Here is a 17512-nt window from a genome sequence, read left to right as displayed (position 1 = left end):
GAGAGAGAGAGAGAGAGAGAGAGAGAGAGAGAATGAGAATATGACTTTGAATTGTGTCACCACCAGTATTGTCAGTTGACCCTGTTAGCCTTAAAATTTCTCTGGGGTTCATAGCTTATGTCTGCTACAAGCACTTAGGAAGTTGAGTCATAAGGACCACAAGTTCAAGGACAGCCTCAGCTATGAGTTAAGTACCAGGTCAGCTTAGACCATTAGATTTTCTCTCACAAGACCAAGGAAGAAAGCAAGCGGTGGAATTGGGACTGTCAAATGTGGCAGTAGTTATACAGAACACCATTTGTCCAGTTGTTGGGGGGATGGACAGGTCTGCACAGTGAGAAATAACAAACTAGAGACAGCGTCTAACTGAGAGCTAGGGGTGAAGATGGGATTTTAAATAGGCCCAGAGATCCAAATGTAAAAGTTTTACTGGAGGAAATAAGGAAGCCCTTCTTACCCTTAGATAACAGAAGAAAAGTTCCAATGCACTGTTCCGACCAAAGGGAGAGGGGGTGCGACCCCACAAAGCGGTGAGGATGACGTTGAACAGGTTGGAGGTGATGGCACCCTGTTGGCTGAAACAAAGGGGGGGGGGGAAGAGGGTCGGAAACATTCTCCATGGCCAAAGCAAACCTCCACTGAGATGCAAGCATTTGGGTTTCCTGCCTTGTGCCTTCCTGATATCTCAAGCCTAAGTATTACCTTTTTCTTTCCAATTTTATTTGTATGTAACACATATGTACACAGCCAGCCTAGAACTAGTCTCAGAAAATCACGTGGGGAGTTATCACGGAAGATAGCCAATGCTGGCTTCTGGCTTCCACATGCGTGTGCACACACACACACATGTTTGTGTTTCCCCACATACATGCCTTCACACTACCACGTGGCTGTGTACATATGTGCTACATACAAATAAATTTGGAAAGAAAAAGGTAATACTTAGGCTTGAGATATCAGGAAGGCGCGCAGCAGGAAACCCAAATGCTTGCATCTCAGGGGAGGTTGAGTTTTCATTTGCGTCAGGGAGAGCAAAGTCAGTTTTGTTCTTTGTACAAGTAAAGTGGTAAAGCAAAAGCTAATTCTTTGTTGCATGGCAGCCTATGCTAAACCCTTCATTTACCTTGCTTCAATTACTGCCCCTCCCCCAATTTACAGATTATATTTTATCCCCCTTTTTCCTTTCCCATAGCTGTATCTGGAATGCATCTGTCACAGCTGGAATGTTCACAGGGTAACTCCTTCAAAACCCTTTCTGTCCTGAAATGATCCGTAATTATTTCCTCTTACCACAGGATGGACGGATCCGGGGTCTGCTTTTCAGTTCTGTAAGACTTGTCCAAGCAGCCATTTGGATTCATCTATGGCAAAAGATCAAGTTACTTGCTAATATTGTGAAGGTAATACCCTACTAGAAAGCCTCCAGCAGCCACAGCAGCGGAGTCTATATAAAACGAAGCCCTGGCAATGTGCACATTGCCAGTTCAGAGTGTGGTGTTAAAAATATTTAACAGGTCATTTGTGAACTGAAGAAAAGACCACAGCTTAACTTATATGGTATGATACCTTCAGCTTTGCCTCTCTATGCAGCCACTACTGACAGCTCATGTCTCTTTCACCCCTTCCAAATGCCAAAGTGTTTTGGCCAGCTCCTTCTCTATTGGGCCGTGGTGTCTATTTTTACATTATCCAGTTGGCCTGAATGGCTGGGTTTTATCCTAGATGGAGGTTGTTATAAGTATGCCTTCCTTCAAAATTTCATTTAAAAATATGTATTACTAGATTTACGTTGTCCTCAAATAAACCTTATACTAATTTCCATATTTATTTTGAGGTGTGAATTATGAGAGAATTGATGAATGAATTAAGGGTGGACGAGAACATGAACACACTTGCAAGAAAGTCTTGTTTTTCCCAAGTAGCTTCTTTGACATTGAGACTTTTCTGGGAGTCAGGGGGCTGAGTGGAGATTACTGGAGGCTACAGAGTATGTGAAACTAATTGTGACTGTAGAGAAATGAATGGGAAGAGGGCATAACTAAAAGGTGACTCAAATCACCATGAGTAAAAGATTGTTTTCCAAGGGAAAGGTGAAGGTGGATTAGTTTGGATCAAATGTTGATGGCAAAACTGGATTGATGATTAGTCTCTGACATGTTGGCCATTTCAGGAAAATGAATAAGTCAGGATAGTTACTGGTCAAATGGTCTTAGGTTTGGGCTCATGTGCTTCAGATAGTCACTTGTACCCATCCATTTTCTTATTTGTGAAAGATCACTATGAATATTCTAAGTGTCTTAGGAAGAAATCCATACATATTTTTGCCTGGGCACAGTGCCAGGCATATTACCTGGGTGCACTACTTCTGTAGGGACAATGACATGATGTTGACTTATCAGTATCTTTCTTTGCTCTGCCTCAGCCCTTTGTGCTAAGTGGATTTTATTTTAATTAATTCTTATATTGTAGAAGGCACAATAAAAAATCCTGCACATGTCATGGTGAGAAAATTCATCAATGAGTAGCAGTGAAAGAGCCCTCAGGAGTGGTGAACAGAGTTAGAGTACAGACGACTCCACTTGGATGGTATAAAAGTCATGTAAAGTAGGATGAGCGATTATCGATTGTCTTTCAAGATGACTTTTTAAACTCAGAGATTGTTAGAAAATAAAACAGTGTCAAGAAATTCCCTTTTCAATAAGACTCAATTAGTCATACATGGGCCAACCAAATGAATTTGGGTAGGCAGGCTGGCCAGACAAAGGAAACTTTCCTTGAATTTTTTGATTGTTTTCCTCTTATGGAAAGTAAATTGCATACTATGCAGAAGTCTTAGATTGTAGGAACATCCTTTATTGCCTTCCATAGTTTTAAATTATGTTGTTTAATATGAGTTCTCAAAGTTGAACACAGAGGTCTATTATGCATCGATTATTCTGTGGCCAATATCAAAATGATATTTTTGGTAGTAAACTTCAGAGGATTTGTGGTTTTTCTCCCCCAACCCCAGATATAACATTTTGATGAACAAAATAACTGTTGAACTTGATCTAAACCCACACATATTAGAAACCGGGGGAAACACTTAACTCTTCAGCTGGCCTCACCCAGATCTAGAAACGGAGTGTGAAAAGTACCATGGTGCTTGGAAAGTGGTTCTCTTCTGCCCTGAGGATGGGCCTGAGACACTGCAAGAGATGGCGCTGATTTCCTTCCTTCCTTCCTTGTGTTTGAAGCTTTCGGAGTAGTTGCGGAACCGTGGGTAGTGTTTATAATCCCCAGGAGCCTGCCATGTTTTGCTCAGGGATTTTGGCAGTTGAACCAAAAGATGAGCAGTGTTAGTACCTTCTTAGCATTATAACATTCAGCACGCCTTTATAAGCTTTTAATTGTCTGCACAAATCATTATTCATATGTTAAAAGATGCCCAATGCAGCCGTCCTAGACTTTTAGAGTTCTCTGAGGTTGGAATGGCTCCCAGGATTTTTGACACGCCATAGCATCTCTGTCAGGTGTTGGGTGGGTGCTCAGTGCAAAATACCTGGAGCCCTTGCTGATGCAATGACAAAGGACAGCTTTTACAGAGACAGGCGGTGACTGTTGAAGTGCTGCCGTAGAATCGCAGGGGACCCTGAGTTGTTTTACAGGGTTCCTCAAGGCTCTCTAGATCCGGGGTTGGTTTCAGGCTGGGTTTCCCATATATATGTTAGTCGACAACATGCTCTAACAGATGGACTGTAGTAGAACCATGGATAGGATCAAGCCTTCTTCCAAGCCAAACATAGAGACTTGTTCAATGTAAAACAATGCCACTTTCTTTCTGTGTACATGTTCCGTAAAATAAAATAATACTTTTTTTCAATTTTGCTTTTTTTAATCTGTTAAGATTTTTAAAAATGTGAATTCGGTTTATGAATTATGTTTTACTTTATTCTTTTTTGTTGATATTGTTGCTTGTTTGATTTTTTTTTTTAGAAAGGGTTTCTCTGTGTAACATTGGCTGTCCTAGATCTTGCTCTGTAGACCAGGCTGGCTTTGAACTCACAAAGATCTTCCTGCCTCTGTGTCCTAAGTGCTGGACTAAAGGCATGCACCACCATTGCTCAGGGTGTTTTACTTTCTAACATAGTAAATATCAATGGATAAAGCCCACATGCCAGTTACTCAGCTGTTTTCAAGGAGCATGAGGAAGCCTGATATCAGTAAACTCACAAAGCACTTGAGGAATCCCAGAACTCAGGATTATTGAATTATTACCATTTCCATTCTCTGTGACCAAGAGCAAAAGAACTGAAAGTTTACTTTGAGGAAAAAAAAAACAAAGCAAAACAACAACAATAGCAAACAACACATTCTTTTCTGCATGTTTTAAAACTAGAAATAGATACTTTGTGTTTTAGGTCAGTACTTTAGCAAATTGATCTCTTGTTTGTTTGTATGTTTTCAGATAAACTCAGTCTGGCCTGGAATTTGCTGGGTAGCCCAGGCTGGTCCCTCTGTCTCAGCGTAATACATGCTGGTAGTGCCAGGATTCTATAGCTGTACCATTCCAGACTTGATGTTTCTTATCATTAAAACATGATCAGGAAATCCCAAACTCATTTCTCTTTCTTCATGCTTCCTCCCTTCTTTGGAGTTATAGGCAGTTAGTAGGCAGGTAAAGCAAATGGTAGCTGGGAAGGGTTGCTGCCTCTTTTTCTTCTCCAGTGAGTTTTTTGTTTTTTGTTTTTTCGATGTGATTTGAGGTACTCTCAATTTATAGATTAGCTTGAGGGACTAAAATTATAATTTATTATTATTATTATTATTTTGTCTTTTATAAGTTTAAATCAGCTTATAATAAAGATGATAATCTGTAAATTGCTATATTTGGGCGTACAGGCTTTTGTTGGTTTTTGACACAGAAAATATGACAGAGATGGTTTGTTCTGAGTTTTATGAATTATGAAAGCATTGTTTATATTGAAGTGTACACTATTGACTTTTATTATTACCTGAACTAGACTCTTACAGAGATGATACTTTTTAAAAAAATTTTCCTGCCCTTTGTAGGTGTGTATGATGGGGGTGGTGCTAATTCTTTAAAGTTAAATTGAGTGTGTTAAGTCCTGGAGAATTCTAACTAAGCAGTAAATGAGCACTGCCTTGGCTCAGCTCTGATGACCTCGATGCCACTGTACATTCGGCTACTGGAGTTTGGTAAGGGAGACTTGGTAAAAAGTACAATAGGTAAGAGTGTATTATTTTTAATTGTGTTTCATAGGGGTGAAGCCAACAGAATAAGGAAAGAATATTGGATAATTAAGGGCAGAAAGTGATGCTTCTGTGGAGACTTGAAGGATGAGCAGGAATCTAACCAGGTTGGGCCTTGAGAGAAGAGCTCCACCCCAGGGAGTACGATAATGTACCAAGCTGGAGAGATGGGCAGGAGCCCTTGGAAGAACAGGGTGGGAGTGCTGAGGGGGCCAAGGAAAGGTTGATGGCGGAGTATAGTAGGTTTGGTGGCAGTGTGGCCGAATAGGGACTCAGGAGACTTAGAGCATCTTAGCTTGGTTCGCATTCTTGCAGACTTCCCAGGAGTTCTCAGACTTTGTTCTGATGTGTAGCTTAAGTCCTCAAGATATACCACATTTGTCTCCCCTAATGTGTGTTAATATAATCTGTAAAATATGTGATATAGAATATGTACATCAATCAACTTTCTGCCTTAGGGATAACCTACTTGAGAGGAGAGACAAATGAAGAGGTTTATTGCGTGCGTGCGTGTGTGTGTGTGTGTGTGTGTGTGTGTGTGTGTGTGTGTGTGTGTGTGTGTATGTGTATGTATTGCTTTTCTGCCTCCAGTGGGGGTGGTGGATGGCAGTGGCAGAAAGGTGGTAGAGGGAACAGTTCACCTCATGGACAAAAAGCAGAGGAGGAAAGGGAAGGGGTGGGGCCACATAATCCCCTTTGAGGGCATGCCCACAGTGGTCTTAGGACACCTCCTAGGCCCTGCCTCTTAAAAGGACCATTGTCTGCTAGTAGTGCTAGCCTGAGGACCAAGCCTACACTGTAGTAATATGTAAAACAACTTAAAGAGATTAAAGATTTGCTAGTGGTAGAATCATATTACTAATGAAAATCTCAAGACACTAAATCTAATGTTTATTACATAAGACAGGGGACACAAAGTCTAATTTTCAAATACCCTAAAAATCTGTGTTTGAGGAGCCTACTTCATGTCAGGCTGACCCGAATTTTGTTGCTGTTCTCCAGTAAAGTGGTGAAGGAGGAACCACTAGGAATATGTGATGCCAGGGCCTGCGTTCTCATACTCTTCTCTGGTGCTTGTATCACTAATGTAATTAATCTCTAGTTTCTTCATTGTTGCTAGAGTCCTTGCCGTTTGGGGAGGGTTCATTTCATTATAGCGAGCCAGTGTTGCCTGTGAGTCCACTTGAAGAGCTCCTGTGAGCTTCGTAAGTCAGTCGTGACTACCCTTTCATTAACAGTCTCTCTAAAAGGTACCCCATTGGCTCCCTGCACTGTCACAGGGAACAGAAAAGGATGCCAAGTAACACTGTCATTATTTATGACTTTAGTATGTGAGAATAATGGTATGGAAGCAAGCGTTGAGTGTTTTCGTTCTCCAGTTTAAGGAGTTCCTTTGTGTGGCTCTTAGATGCATGTAACCATGTTGGAAGTGAGTGTGCTACTGCTGGGGACTGCCAGAAACACAATTCTGGGTATTAGACCAGTGATGGGAAGTTGAAGTCACTTCAGGTGGAGAGGACCTTTGCAAGCATTGATCTCTTTCCTGTTCTTATAGCACAGTATCTTAGGTCATATAATGCAAGAAAACTTGAATTCATGTCTGTATATATGCATGTATGTATATATGTATTAAGTTTTAGTTTGGTCTTGTTATATAACCCAGGCTAACTTTGAACTTGCAATTCTCCTGCCTCTGCCTCCCAAATAATTCCTCCTGTATACCCCATACCTAAGACATATACTGTTAGGTTGGTCATACTGGTGCTTGCCTCTAAGCTCAGTTTCAGGAGGTAGAAGCATACCTTTTGCCCCTAGTCTGCAGAGCCCAATGGCATGCTACAGCATATGTTCAGCTCCTAAAGGTCTTCATACTGTAGCACAATGCAGCAGAGAACATTCTGGTGAGGCAAAGTAAGAGTGCTCACTTAGGGTTCTCTTCCTCTTCTGAGAAAGGCAATGATGCCATCCTGGGGACTCCATCACCATGCCTCTTTTAATCTGTGTGTGTGTGTGTGTGTGTGTGTGTAGCACTAAGTGTCTTCGAACTCACGTTGTGGACCACGCTGGCCATGAACTCAGAGACTTGCCTCGCTCTGCCTCACAATTGCTGGGACTAAAGGCGTGCACCTCCGTGCTTGGCCCCTCATTTAATCTTAACTGGCACCTCACCCCTAAGCCTTTCTCTGAACATAGTTAACAGGAAGTGTGGTAAATGAACAGATCACCAAGAAGAATGTTGATGTAGGATGAGCTGGCGGGCTCAGTCAGTAAAGTACTTGCTGTACCAGCTTGAAGAAACTGGGCATTGTGGGTTTTTGTTTTCCTTTCTTTTTTTTCTTCTTCAGAAATAGGGTTTCTCTGTGTAGTAGACCAGGTTGGCTTCCAACTACAGATATCTAGCTGCCTCTGCCTCCTGAGTGCTAGGATTAAAGGCATGTGCCACCACTGCTTAGCTGGGCATGGTGGTTTATGCTTGTAGTCACAGTACTGGGAAACCAGAGATGGACTCATTGGTTAGACAGTCTAAGTCATCAGTGAGGTGAGCCTCACGTCTCAGTCAGAGGCTCTGTCTCATAGAAGAAGGTGGATAGCTGCTGAAGACTGCCACTTAAGGTTGACTCGTCATTGCACACACACCTGAACACACATATGAACCCACCCCACCCACATACACACTCTTCACAGACACACGGGAGATAATCTACCGGCGTGCCACTTGTGAGGGTGTAAGCGTGCCAGCACACTGGCTTGTTCATGGAAGAGCTGTACAGCATTCGTAACTTCACAGTGCAGGAAATTGCACCAAATCAGACTCTCATTAGATTCCTGATACTTGCAGGAATTAATTCAACTAGGAAGGTTCTTAACTCAGAGAATTGAGCATCTGCCCGTGTAGTCCTAGGTCAATACCAACTTGAAATTTCTATTGAATGTCTTATTTTTTTTCCTCCATGGATATTTCCTATCCTGGAAATTTACATAATTTCTTATTTTGAAAGTATTCCTGCCTTGTGTCTAGCCTCTTAAAATGGTAGCCTTTTAAAATTCAAGGCTGATGTTGAAATGCAGTGTTTTGCTGCAGATTCGCTGTAAGAGACATTACTTGTTTTCCTCTTGGATTTTCTGATGGCCTAGGTTCAACCTACAAACTTTTAAAGGAGAAGTGAGGCTCACACACAGTGACCTGCCTTGAATTATCTGATTTTTGTATGTTTAACATCATATTAGAGTCGTGATCTTGGGCCCCCCTGTCTTTTTTATCATAATGACAATGTCATGTTCAATAAGGTAGGGCAAAATTCAAACCTAGAGCCTTTCAGAATGTTTTATCTTCAGCTTTGTTCCTTTTATTTTCTTACTGGGTTCTTCATTGGGGCATCGGGGTGGGGCTGGGGGATAGCCTCAGAGACATATATATCCTTGAAGAAGTCAGTGACCAGAGGGAAATCTTAAGTTCTTTGAAGATTTATTCACATCCATAAAAAGAGAATATTCAAATGTGTGATAAACCCAACAGACATTCTCTGGGTTTATTTGAAGGGCCCTCAACAGCATTTGGAGATGGTAGGTCTGATTTACTGTCATCCTGTGGTTGATTTTTTTTTTTTGTCTGAATTACATTTCTTCTTGTTCCTTCCACAGTTATACAATGGTAGATGGAGTAATGATCCTTCCTGTGCTAATGGTGATGGCTTTTCCCTCCCCGAGTTTGGAAGGTACGTGACACACAGCTGTTTGGTTAGGATAATGTACTGTGTATTCTTTGGCTTACTGTAAAACATTTGGTCCTTAATCCTGTCAGACTTAACACACCCTTTGTGTAATAAGTAACCGACAGTGTCCCTTGACTGCATTAATATGCCGTTCTGATACATATTGTATCTTGATTTGTGTGTGTATGCGTGCGCGTGGTTTTAAAGATGCCATGTCATATCCCGCCAGAAATAAATATGAAGGTGAAACAGTCAGTTGTGTAATTAACAATAAAGGAGTGTGTGTAAACAAATGTACTCTATGCTGTCAAGCACATTAGATATTATGAAGTACGGTACTCCCTATTATCTGTACATTTACTTCCCACTGTTTGGATGCCCATGGTAAATGTGATCAAACTGTTAACTGGAAGTTGCAGAATAAACAATTCCTAAGTTTTAAATAACCATCAGGATATATTTATTATAGTACAGTAGTATGCTTATTCTGTCTTATCACGTACTGTGCCTAATTTTCAGGGAAATTTACTTATTTTGTGCATGTGAATGTATATGTAGGTATGCCTGCAGTGGCCTGTGTGGCGGTCAGAGGGGGCAGCTGTCAGGAGTCAGTCCCCTTTTTCCACCCAGTGCTTCAGGGGATTGAACTCAAGCCACTTGGCTTTGCCTTTACCCGCAGAGCCACTTTTCCAGTCCTTACTGAGGCTAATTTACAAATGAAACATCACAGCGTGCGGTGGTGATGGGGGAAGTAGTTATGTTTAGAATTTGGTGCTATCCACACTTTCAGGTGTGGTGACAGGAAAAGGGGGAGGGTACTCTATTGTTGCACAAACCTGTGTGTATATTCAGCTGTCCACCTCAAGAAGTAATGACTACTGTTATGTTGTGTTGTCTTGGTATTGGAAATACATGTGCTCTACCTTCAGTGGTTGTATTTTCTGAATAATGAAGAATTTTGGTAGAATGTCAACAAGACCTGTGGTCCCTTTGATAGTTTTATTTATCTACAGTGAATCATAGGCTCGGTGCTGTGGCAGGAGGGGAGGGGAGGGGTCTAGCAAGAGGCCTTCTGATTATTGGGGGGTTGCCCTCCAAGAATTTGTGGGCCTTGCCCTTTCTCTTTCTTTCACACCTGATTATGAGATAACTAGTCTTCCTCAGCTCCCTGTTCCGGAGACACTGTTATATATTGTTCATGTTTTGCAAAACACCAGTGACAATGATTCATGGACTGTAACCTCCATAACTGCCAACCCCAGTAGCCCTTTTCTGCTATTAATTTGATTATCTCAGGGATTTGTTGCAGTTAAGTTATGGAAAGCTGACCAGAACACCTGCAGTTTATAAAGTAATTTTATTTGGGGGAAATTTTGTTGCAGATGTTTTTTTGTTTTTTTGTCCTGCTGCCTCTCTCAGCCACAAATAAATACAGGAACACTATACTAATTATTAAACTGTTGGCCGATGGCTAGGGCTTCTTATTGGCTAGCTCTATCTTAATTATTAACTCATTTGTATTAATCTATATATTTCCACATGGTCTTATCTTACTGGAGAAGGTCTGGTGCATCCTATCCTGGTCTCCTCATGGTAACTCTTTCTGGCACTTCTCTGCCTACCTTTCCCAGAATTCTCTTTGTCTTCTAGCCTTACTTATCTTCCTGCGTCTATTGACCAAACAGTGTTTTATTCATCAACCAAATAGAGAAACATAACACAGAAGGATAACCCCCATCAAAATTTAAGACAGTACAAGACATACTTCATGTTTTTATGTAAAACAGGTAGATATTAGGTTCAGTTAATTATGCAAATTATTTAGGTAAATGAATGTGTTGACACATAATCATAATTTGTCAGGATAAAACAAGTATGGGGGCACATGCATACACTCTCAGTAATTAATAGGTGAAGGCAGGAGGATTAGAAGTTGAAGGTTACCATTGACCTGCCTAGGCTACAGAAAACTCTGCCTGAAAACCACAAGCTTGCTATGACTTAGACTATGTCTTTGCCTTTGTCTGCTTAGGCTTTTGTAACAATATACCGCATACTGGATACCTTATAAGAAACAGACATTTATTGTTTATAGTTCTTAGTCGGGAAGGCCAAGTTCAAGGTGCTGGGTGGGAGATTTGCTGTCAACTGAGGACAATTACTCATAGGTGGTGCCTTTTCACTGTCCTATGATGGAAAGGCTAGCTATCTCTTTTATGAGGGCACTGTCCCAGTTTCATTTCTGTTGCTGAGATAAAATACCTTGACAAAAGCAACTTCAAAGTAAGGAAGGGTTTATGTTCATGGACAGTTCCAGGTTAGAGTCCACCACAGTAGGGAAGTGAAGACAGCAGGAACTTAAAACAGCTGGTTGCATCACCTCCACAGTTCAGAGCAGAGAGAAACAAATGCATGAATGCTCCCTTGCTTGCCTGCTCTGCTCTGGTTTTCTCCTTTTACACAGTTCAGATTTCCCTGTCCAGGGAATGGCATTGTCCACAGTGGCCTTCAAATAGTTCCCCACAGGCATGCTCAGCGGCTAACCCAACGGAGACAGCCCTTCGCTGAGACTCTACCGGGGTGACAAGCTAACCGTCACAGGTACACAGTGAGGGTCTTTGCTCATATTCCCTCACTTGTCCTACCTTCTTCTCCTACAAACATGCATACATAGCAGGGAAAATTTTAGCTCATGACATAATCAAGCATTGAAAAGCCTTGGGCTTCTCTGGCCCTTTCTTACTTTAATTGTTTCCTCCTTTCCCTGCCTTCCTCATGGAAAGCTGCTTCGGAGTGGAACTTCTCTTTTTGAAAACCACCAAACAGCTGTCTAAGAAAGAAAGAAAGAGAGGAAGGAAGGAAGGAGGGAAGGAAGGAAAAGTCAATCCTAATTCTGTGCAATTGTAAATCCTGCCTCTCCATGTTACTGTGTAAATGTATTCCAACTCCGAATCACAAGCTCTAGCTCAGTGTGTTTTGGAAGATGTCTGTTTTGTACAGGTTCCTCCAGGAAGAGCAGTGCTTAGAGTGGTTCTCCGGCTTGTTATAATCACAGGAAATATAAGGCTCATGCCCTGTTGTGAGTTCTTTGGGATACAGGGGTCTACTTTATATAATTGATGAACTTCCAGGGAGGCAAATAATTAAACTGGCTAGTGTAGCCAACTCTGCAGAAAAGTCAGTACTCAGTGTCCTAGGAGTTATTTTGTTGAACTTTAGACTTACCTCGCTGGATCTGTTCCTACTCTTCTGTCTGTCTGTCTGTCTGTCTCTATCTCTCTCTTTCTCTGTGTACATATCCCTCACTCCTTCCCTTTCTCCCACCATTATCCTCTGCTGGAGTCACGCATCCACTGCCTGTAGCATTGGAATGTAGGTAATAGTCAAGGAGGTATCTGAGTATAGATAGAAGCTGGGTTTTGAAGACAATAAAAATGAAAGTTTTACTTGCTTCTTGTCACTTTGAGAAAGCCGAGATGAGAATTACTCAGGTGGCTCTTATTTGGCTTCAGTTGAACTGAGCTGCTGCAGCCTGGTCTGGATATCTAGAGTCTGTCTAGACAGCTCTCATCAATGAATGTTGTTAAAGATATTGGAATGCCTTGGTAGGCGTGGTGGGTGGTGTCCCAGAGGATTTTGTCCTGCTCTTGCTGAAGGCGATTGGAGGAAGAAGCAGACTCTTGTTCGGGCTGGAAGGAATGGTTGAGTTAGCATTGCTTTTCAGGAGGTCAGTTCTTTCTGCTTGTTTAATGGTTTGCTTTTATTTTTAGAGACATGGTTCCTCTGTGTGAATCCTGGCTGTCCTGGAACTCACTTTGTAGACCAGGCTGGCCTGGAACTCACAGAGATCAACCTGCTTCTGCCTCTGGAGTGCTGGGATTAAAGTCATGTGCCACCACCACCTGGCTTCAGTTGGGCATTTCTGAGGACCCATTTCTTGGTCCTCCTTTAAAATTACTTACTCAGCACTTTAGTCTTAAGACTCTTAGAAACTAAGTTCTCTACAAACTCTTCCTCTCTGTATGCTATTAAGCACTGCTTTCTGGTTTCAGTTAATATCATGGTGGATCTATGATGGAAGCAAGGTAGGAGAGAAAAGGAGAGCGGAATAGGGATAGAGTTGGAAAGAGCCAGGAGAAGGGGGAAGAAAAACAGAGCAAAGAGGGAGGGAGGAAAGGAAAACTTGTGCAGCAGGGTTAAGAACCTTGTCCTGGATTTTTTTTCCTCTTCCTGTTTCTAGCACTTAAGCTGCGCAGGGTACAGCAAATGACCTCTTTATTTTTACTGTTTAGTGAAATTTATGTAAATTGGATCATACTATTTAGGATTTTCTGTACAGTGTACTTTCTGAACTCTGTACACATTCATTTATATTTCCCTAGATGACTCATCTCACGTTGCTTTCTTTATATGTAGTGATAGGGTTCACAAAGACATTTCCATGGAAGTATATCACGTGGTTTGACCATACTCACCTCCCCCCCCCTTACTTCCCATCCCATTCATTCCTCCAGACAGGCATACGGTTGAATACTGCAAACAGGTAATGAAACCCGTTGTCTGAGCTGATAGGGAAGTGGATTGCCACTAAGACTTTACTCTTCAACAGACCACTGCTACTATAAGTCAGATATTGTACCTGAATGTGAGATGCAGTCCTTCCCTCCATAACATTCTGTGAGTACCCTGAGTTGGAGTGTTCTTGTCACATCATGGCTGACATGGGTGCTGGTCACCATCTTCCTATTTATGACTTAATTTTGTTACCTGTCAGCAGTATATTCTATAAAAGGCATTTTTGCTTTGTATATATTTACTAAGAGTTAAAAAAATGCTTGCAATACACTCCACAATTGTAAAGTAAAATCTAGATACAAAATGCTTAATTGACAGAGATAAATAATAGGAAAGGTAATAAAAATTTGGTGCTGAGCTTCACAGATTATAAGTTGAAAAGAAGATAGACTCCTGTTTAACATGTACTGAGCAATAGAAGCCATCTGGTAACTGCTGAGGCCACCTGATATTCTTGGGGCACACACAAAAGTCACAGACATTTTGTTGTAATAGATTTTGATGTATAGACTTAGTCTGTGAAACAAAGGCCACTTGGTGGCATGCACCTGTGCCCCTACTCGGGACACTGAGGTGAGAGAGGATGATAGCTTGAGCCCAAGAGTTCAAGACCAGCCAGACAGCTCAGGGAGACACTGCTACAACCAAGCAAGCAAGCAAACCATCCCAGATGGGAGAGCATTGGCCAGTGGACCATGCATTACAGTTAGACGGGAGGAGTAAATTCTGGTGTGCTATTGAAAAGCAGGAGGGTGGTGTGTACATTTCAAACCTAGGAAAAGGAATTTGAGTGCCGTGTATTTTTAACCACAAAGAAATAAATATTTGCGGCATTAGATATACTTAGTCTGATTTGAACATTGTGTAGTGTTCAAATATATGAGAACAGCACACTGTACTAGTAAACAGGCCCGGTTTTCATGTGCCAACTTTCCTCTTATCTCTTTGCTTTTTAAATGTTTTTATTTTTCCTGTATCACTTCTCTCCACTCCCTTCCTCCATGGTGCCGGAGACCAAATGTTTATGTTTCTTAAACGTTGATTAGAAATTGTGTTAGCAGTCCAGTCACAGGTCGCAAGCAGTGATTGAGATAGCATTTGAATACACTTCAGAATACTCCCCAAGTTCTGTGTAGCTAATCAGCATAAAACAAAATGAGGATTCCTTTTCCGATCCAAATATGGAAATTCAGAAAATGCTGTTTATTTTAGGAAATGTTAGTCCCAATGGCGAGAACATGACCACTACCACAATGTAAAGCCAAATCTGAAGCAAACTTTAATTAAGTACTGACCAGGTGCATGGGCCCTGGCTAAATCAACCCAGCTTCCTGGTAATGGCCCTGAATCAATTTTTGCAAGGGCTTAAAAAGAAAAACCATAATTCATTGCATTTCCCATCAGGTTCAATCTGGGGTAAGCATACGTCCCATCCTACTTCCAGCCTACATCCAATCCAGCCTCCTGCCCACATGCAATCAGTCATCCAGTGCAGATGAGTCAAACAAACTTGTTTAGGGGAGTGAAAACATGTGGCTTCTTATCTCCCATAAACAATAGCCTTCAGCATTTCAGGAACTGTCTGTCCTGGAGCGGAGAGGTTATTATTTGGTTTTCATTACCCTACCCCAATAAGGCAGGAGTAATTTTTTGGCTGTACCTTTGGTTTGGTGATATATGGCCAACAAAGGCCTAACATGAGAAATGATGTACACAAGCTTTAGCCGTTAATCCTTTTCAAGTTAGTAATTTTCATCCACATTGATCTCCTATGTAGCCCCTGCTGGGATCCAGGAGAGAGTGAGAGGAGAGCTTGGGCCAATGATGAAGGCCCTTCACCTGGGTTTCTGTTTTCCAGGTCTCTTGTCTGTCCTCCGGATAATCATCTCTCATTTTCATTATCTGTACAACTCTAGCTGCAGGAAGAGTTTTGTTTGCTCTCACAGAGAAGAGCACTCGAGTCCTAATTACCTGTATATTCTTGCCTTTCCTTCCCACTAATAAGACTAATCATGCTCAAACCCTGCTATTATGCCACCAGGGAGAAGGTGGAGTCTCCGAGTTTGGCTCTCCTTTTGTCTCTGTGTGCATTTGCAGGTGGAGACCATGACATGAAGATTAAAACGGTGCACTGCTTTTCTGGAAGTATTTCAAAGCTGAGACAACCAACCCCCAGTTTATTGAGTTGACAAACCACAGTTAGATTTGAAGACAGCAAGGGAGTGTGGACTTAGACACTGTTTTCTTGCAGAATTTGGCCTTCAATGATTTTCTGTGCTGACTGGATTGTAGACCTTCCAGAGCCATCACCACTCAGACTTTCCAGCCCAATTCCCCAATGAAGGAGGGAAATGGGTGAGTTCAATAGACTTTTGTTAGGGTCCACAAAGGTGCCCCTCTTTGCCAGTAGGGGGAAGAATAGAATGAACCTTTCTTTGAATTTCTTGTTATTGAGGCCTCAGGAAGTTCTTGAAGGGGTGAATGGATGTAAAAGAAACGTCTCAGTGTTGAATTTGTTGCTCTTATTTCTTGTTACTGTCATGTATCCCTTTTGATCAGAATAAAGTCTTTGGCTTCACCATTATCAATGAAAGTAGTTTCTTAAGGGAACGATGTGAGCTGCACTGGGCCTTTTGCCATGAGTGGGACCTAAAATGCAACTCTCTGATGAAGCCGCACCTTGCCCCAATATTGCTCCTGTTTTTTATCAAGTTTTCTTTTGTAACAACATGATTGTAGATGAACTGCTGCAAGGTGAGCGGCCTAACAAAGGTTTCTTTCAGCCGCTCCTTCCTGGGAAGTGTTTGCTTCTGCCATAAACTAGAGCCATGGGTCTGTTTATCTAAGTGGAGAATTTAAGAGCAGAGGGGGTACTACTCACCCAAAGATCAAACAAAATTAAGAATTGAACAAATGGGACAACCAAATTCACTCTGCAGGCTAATGAGGTGATGTTGCTTGTGATCAGCTGTGGCATATAGGGCAAAAGTGACCAAGCTTTGTCTTTTGTGAGTTTGACAGCTGGAGTGAGAGGAGACATAACCGTTTTCTCCAAAGAAAAGCTGGTGACACAAGAGGCCTGTCAGGTGTCAGGTCTACAACTTTCACTTTTGAGGAAAGAAAAATACAGAGAAGAAAACCCATTTAGAAATTAATTTACAACTCTTGAAGCACTGCTAACTGCCCTCTGGAACTTCCCCCTGCAGCCTGGGCTGACCCCAGGCAAGCTTCCATAGATAATGATTATTCCTAATAGTCTTAATTACCTAGAACTCAAATAGTTCCAAGATCCTGCAAGATACAAGGCCATGTTTTCCAAATTCTCGCTTTGACTCATGGCAAGGAACATTTGGAAGACCCACACATCTGAAAAGATGACATCAGTAAACAGTGGTTGCTTTTATTCTTCTCCTTCCTTAGTTCAATTAATTTTTTTTTCTTTTGCAGAAAACAAAACAAAACAAAACAAAGAGCCTAGTTTGCCTTTGCTACAGGGTAATGGGTCAAACCCATAGCATTAGAGGGGGAAAGCCCAGTGAACTTCGCCAAAGTTCCCTGCCCAGTTCTGCTGAACCTCCAGTGGAAGCCTTGACTCCCAACCTTAGCCGCCAGCTGTTCTAGAATCTTCTATTTATTACTTATTTATTTATTTTTACAACTTCCTCCTCTGCCTCTAAGCCACTGACTTGATAGGAGAGAGGAAAGTTTATGTTTACACCTTTCCAGCCTAGGTCACAGCACTGGGAGAGCCATGTGGCCTAATTCTATCAGTTGAACCTGAGCCTAGGAGCACAGTGGTGTCCATCCCCCCCACCCCCCAGCCCAGCAGCTAATGCTTTTGTGGGCCAGTGCAGAGCATGGACTTGCCGGGATTTGTGTATTTTCGGGGTGTAGGAGGGAGAGAAGGAATAAGATGGGGAGATGCCTCTCTTGGGAATGTGGCAATGAAATTCACCGTAAACAGCAGTGGC

General features: G+C 41.9%; 1 protein-coding gene across 2 annotated transcripts in view; it reads left to right on the top strand.

The window, feature by feature from the left end:
- Nucleotides 1–17512, top strand: part of Acvr1 (activin A receptor type 1) — a 119664-nt gene that overhangs the window by 57246 nt on the left and 44906 nt on the right. For both annotated transcript variants that reach the window (XM_040745372.1, XM_040745373.1), the window contains one exon: nt 8896–8969. In XM_040745372.1, coding sequence (XP_040601306.1) covers nt 8903–8969 — 67 coding nt within the window. In that variant the 5' untranslated portion in view covers nt 8896–8902. The remainder of the gene's footprint in view (nt 1–8895; nt 8970–17512) is intronic.

The sequence above is a fragment of the Mesocricetus auratus genome, unplaced genomic scaffold, assembly GCF_017639785.1.
Source record: "Mesocricetus auratus isolate SY011 unplaced genomic scaffold, BCM_Maur_2.0 Super-Scaffold_100004, whole genome shotgun sequence".
NCBI classification, from domain to species: Eukaryota; Metazoa; Chordata; class Mammalia; order Rodentia; family Cricetidae; genus Mesocricetus; species Mesocricetus auratus.
This window is presented reverse-complemented; position numbering and strand designations above follow the sequence as displayed.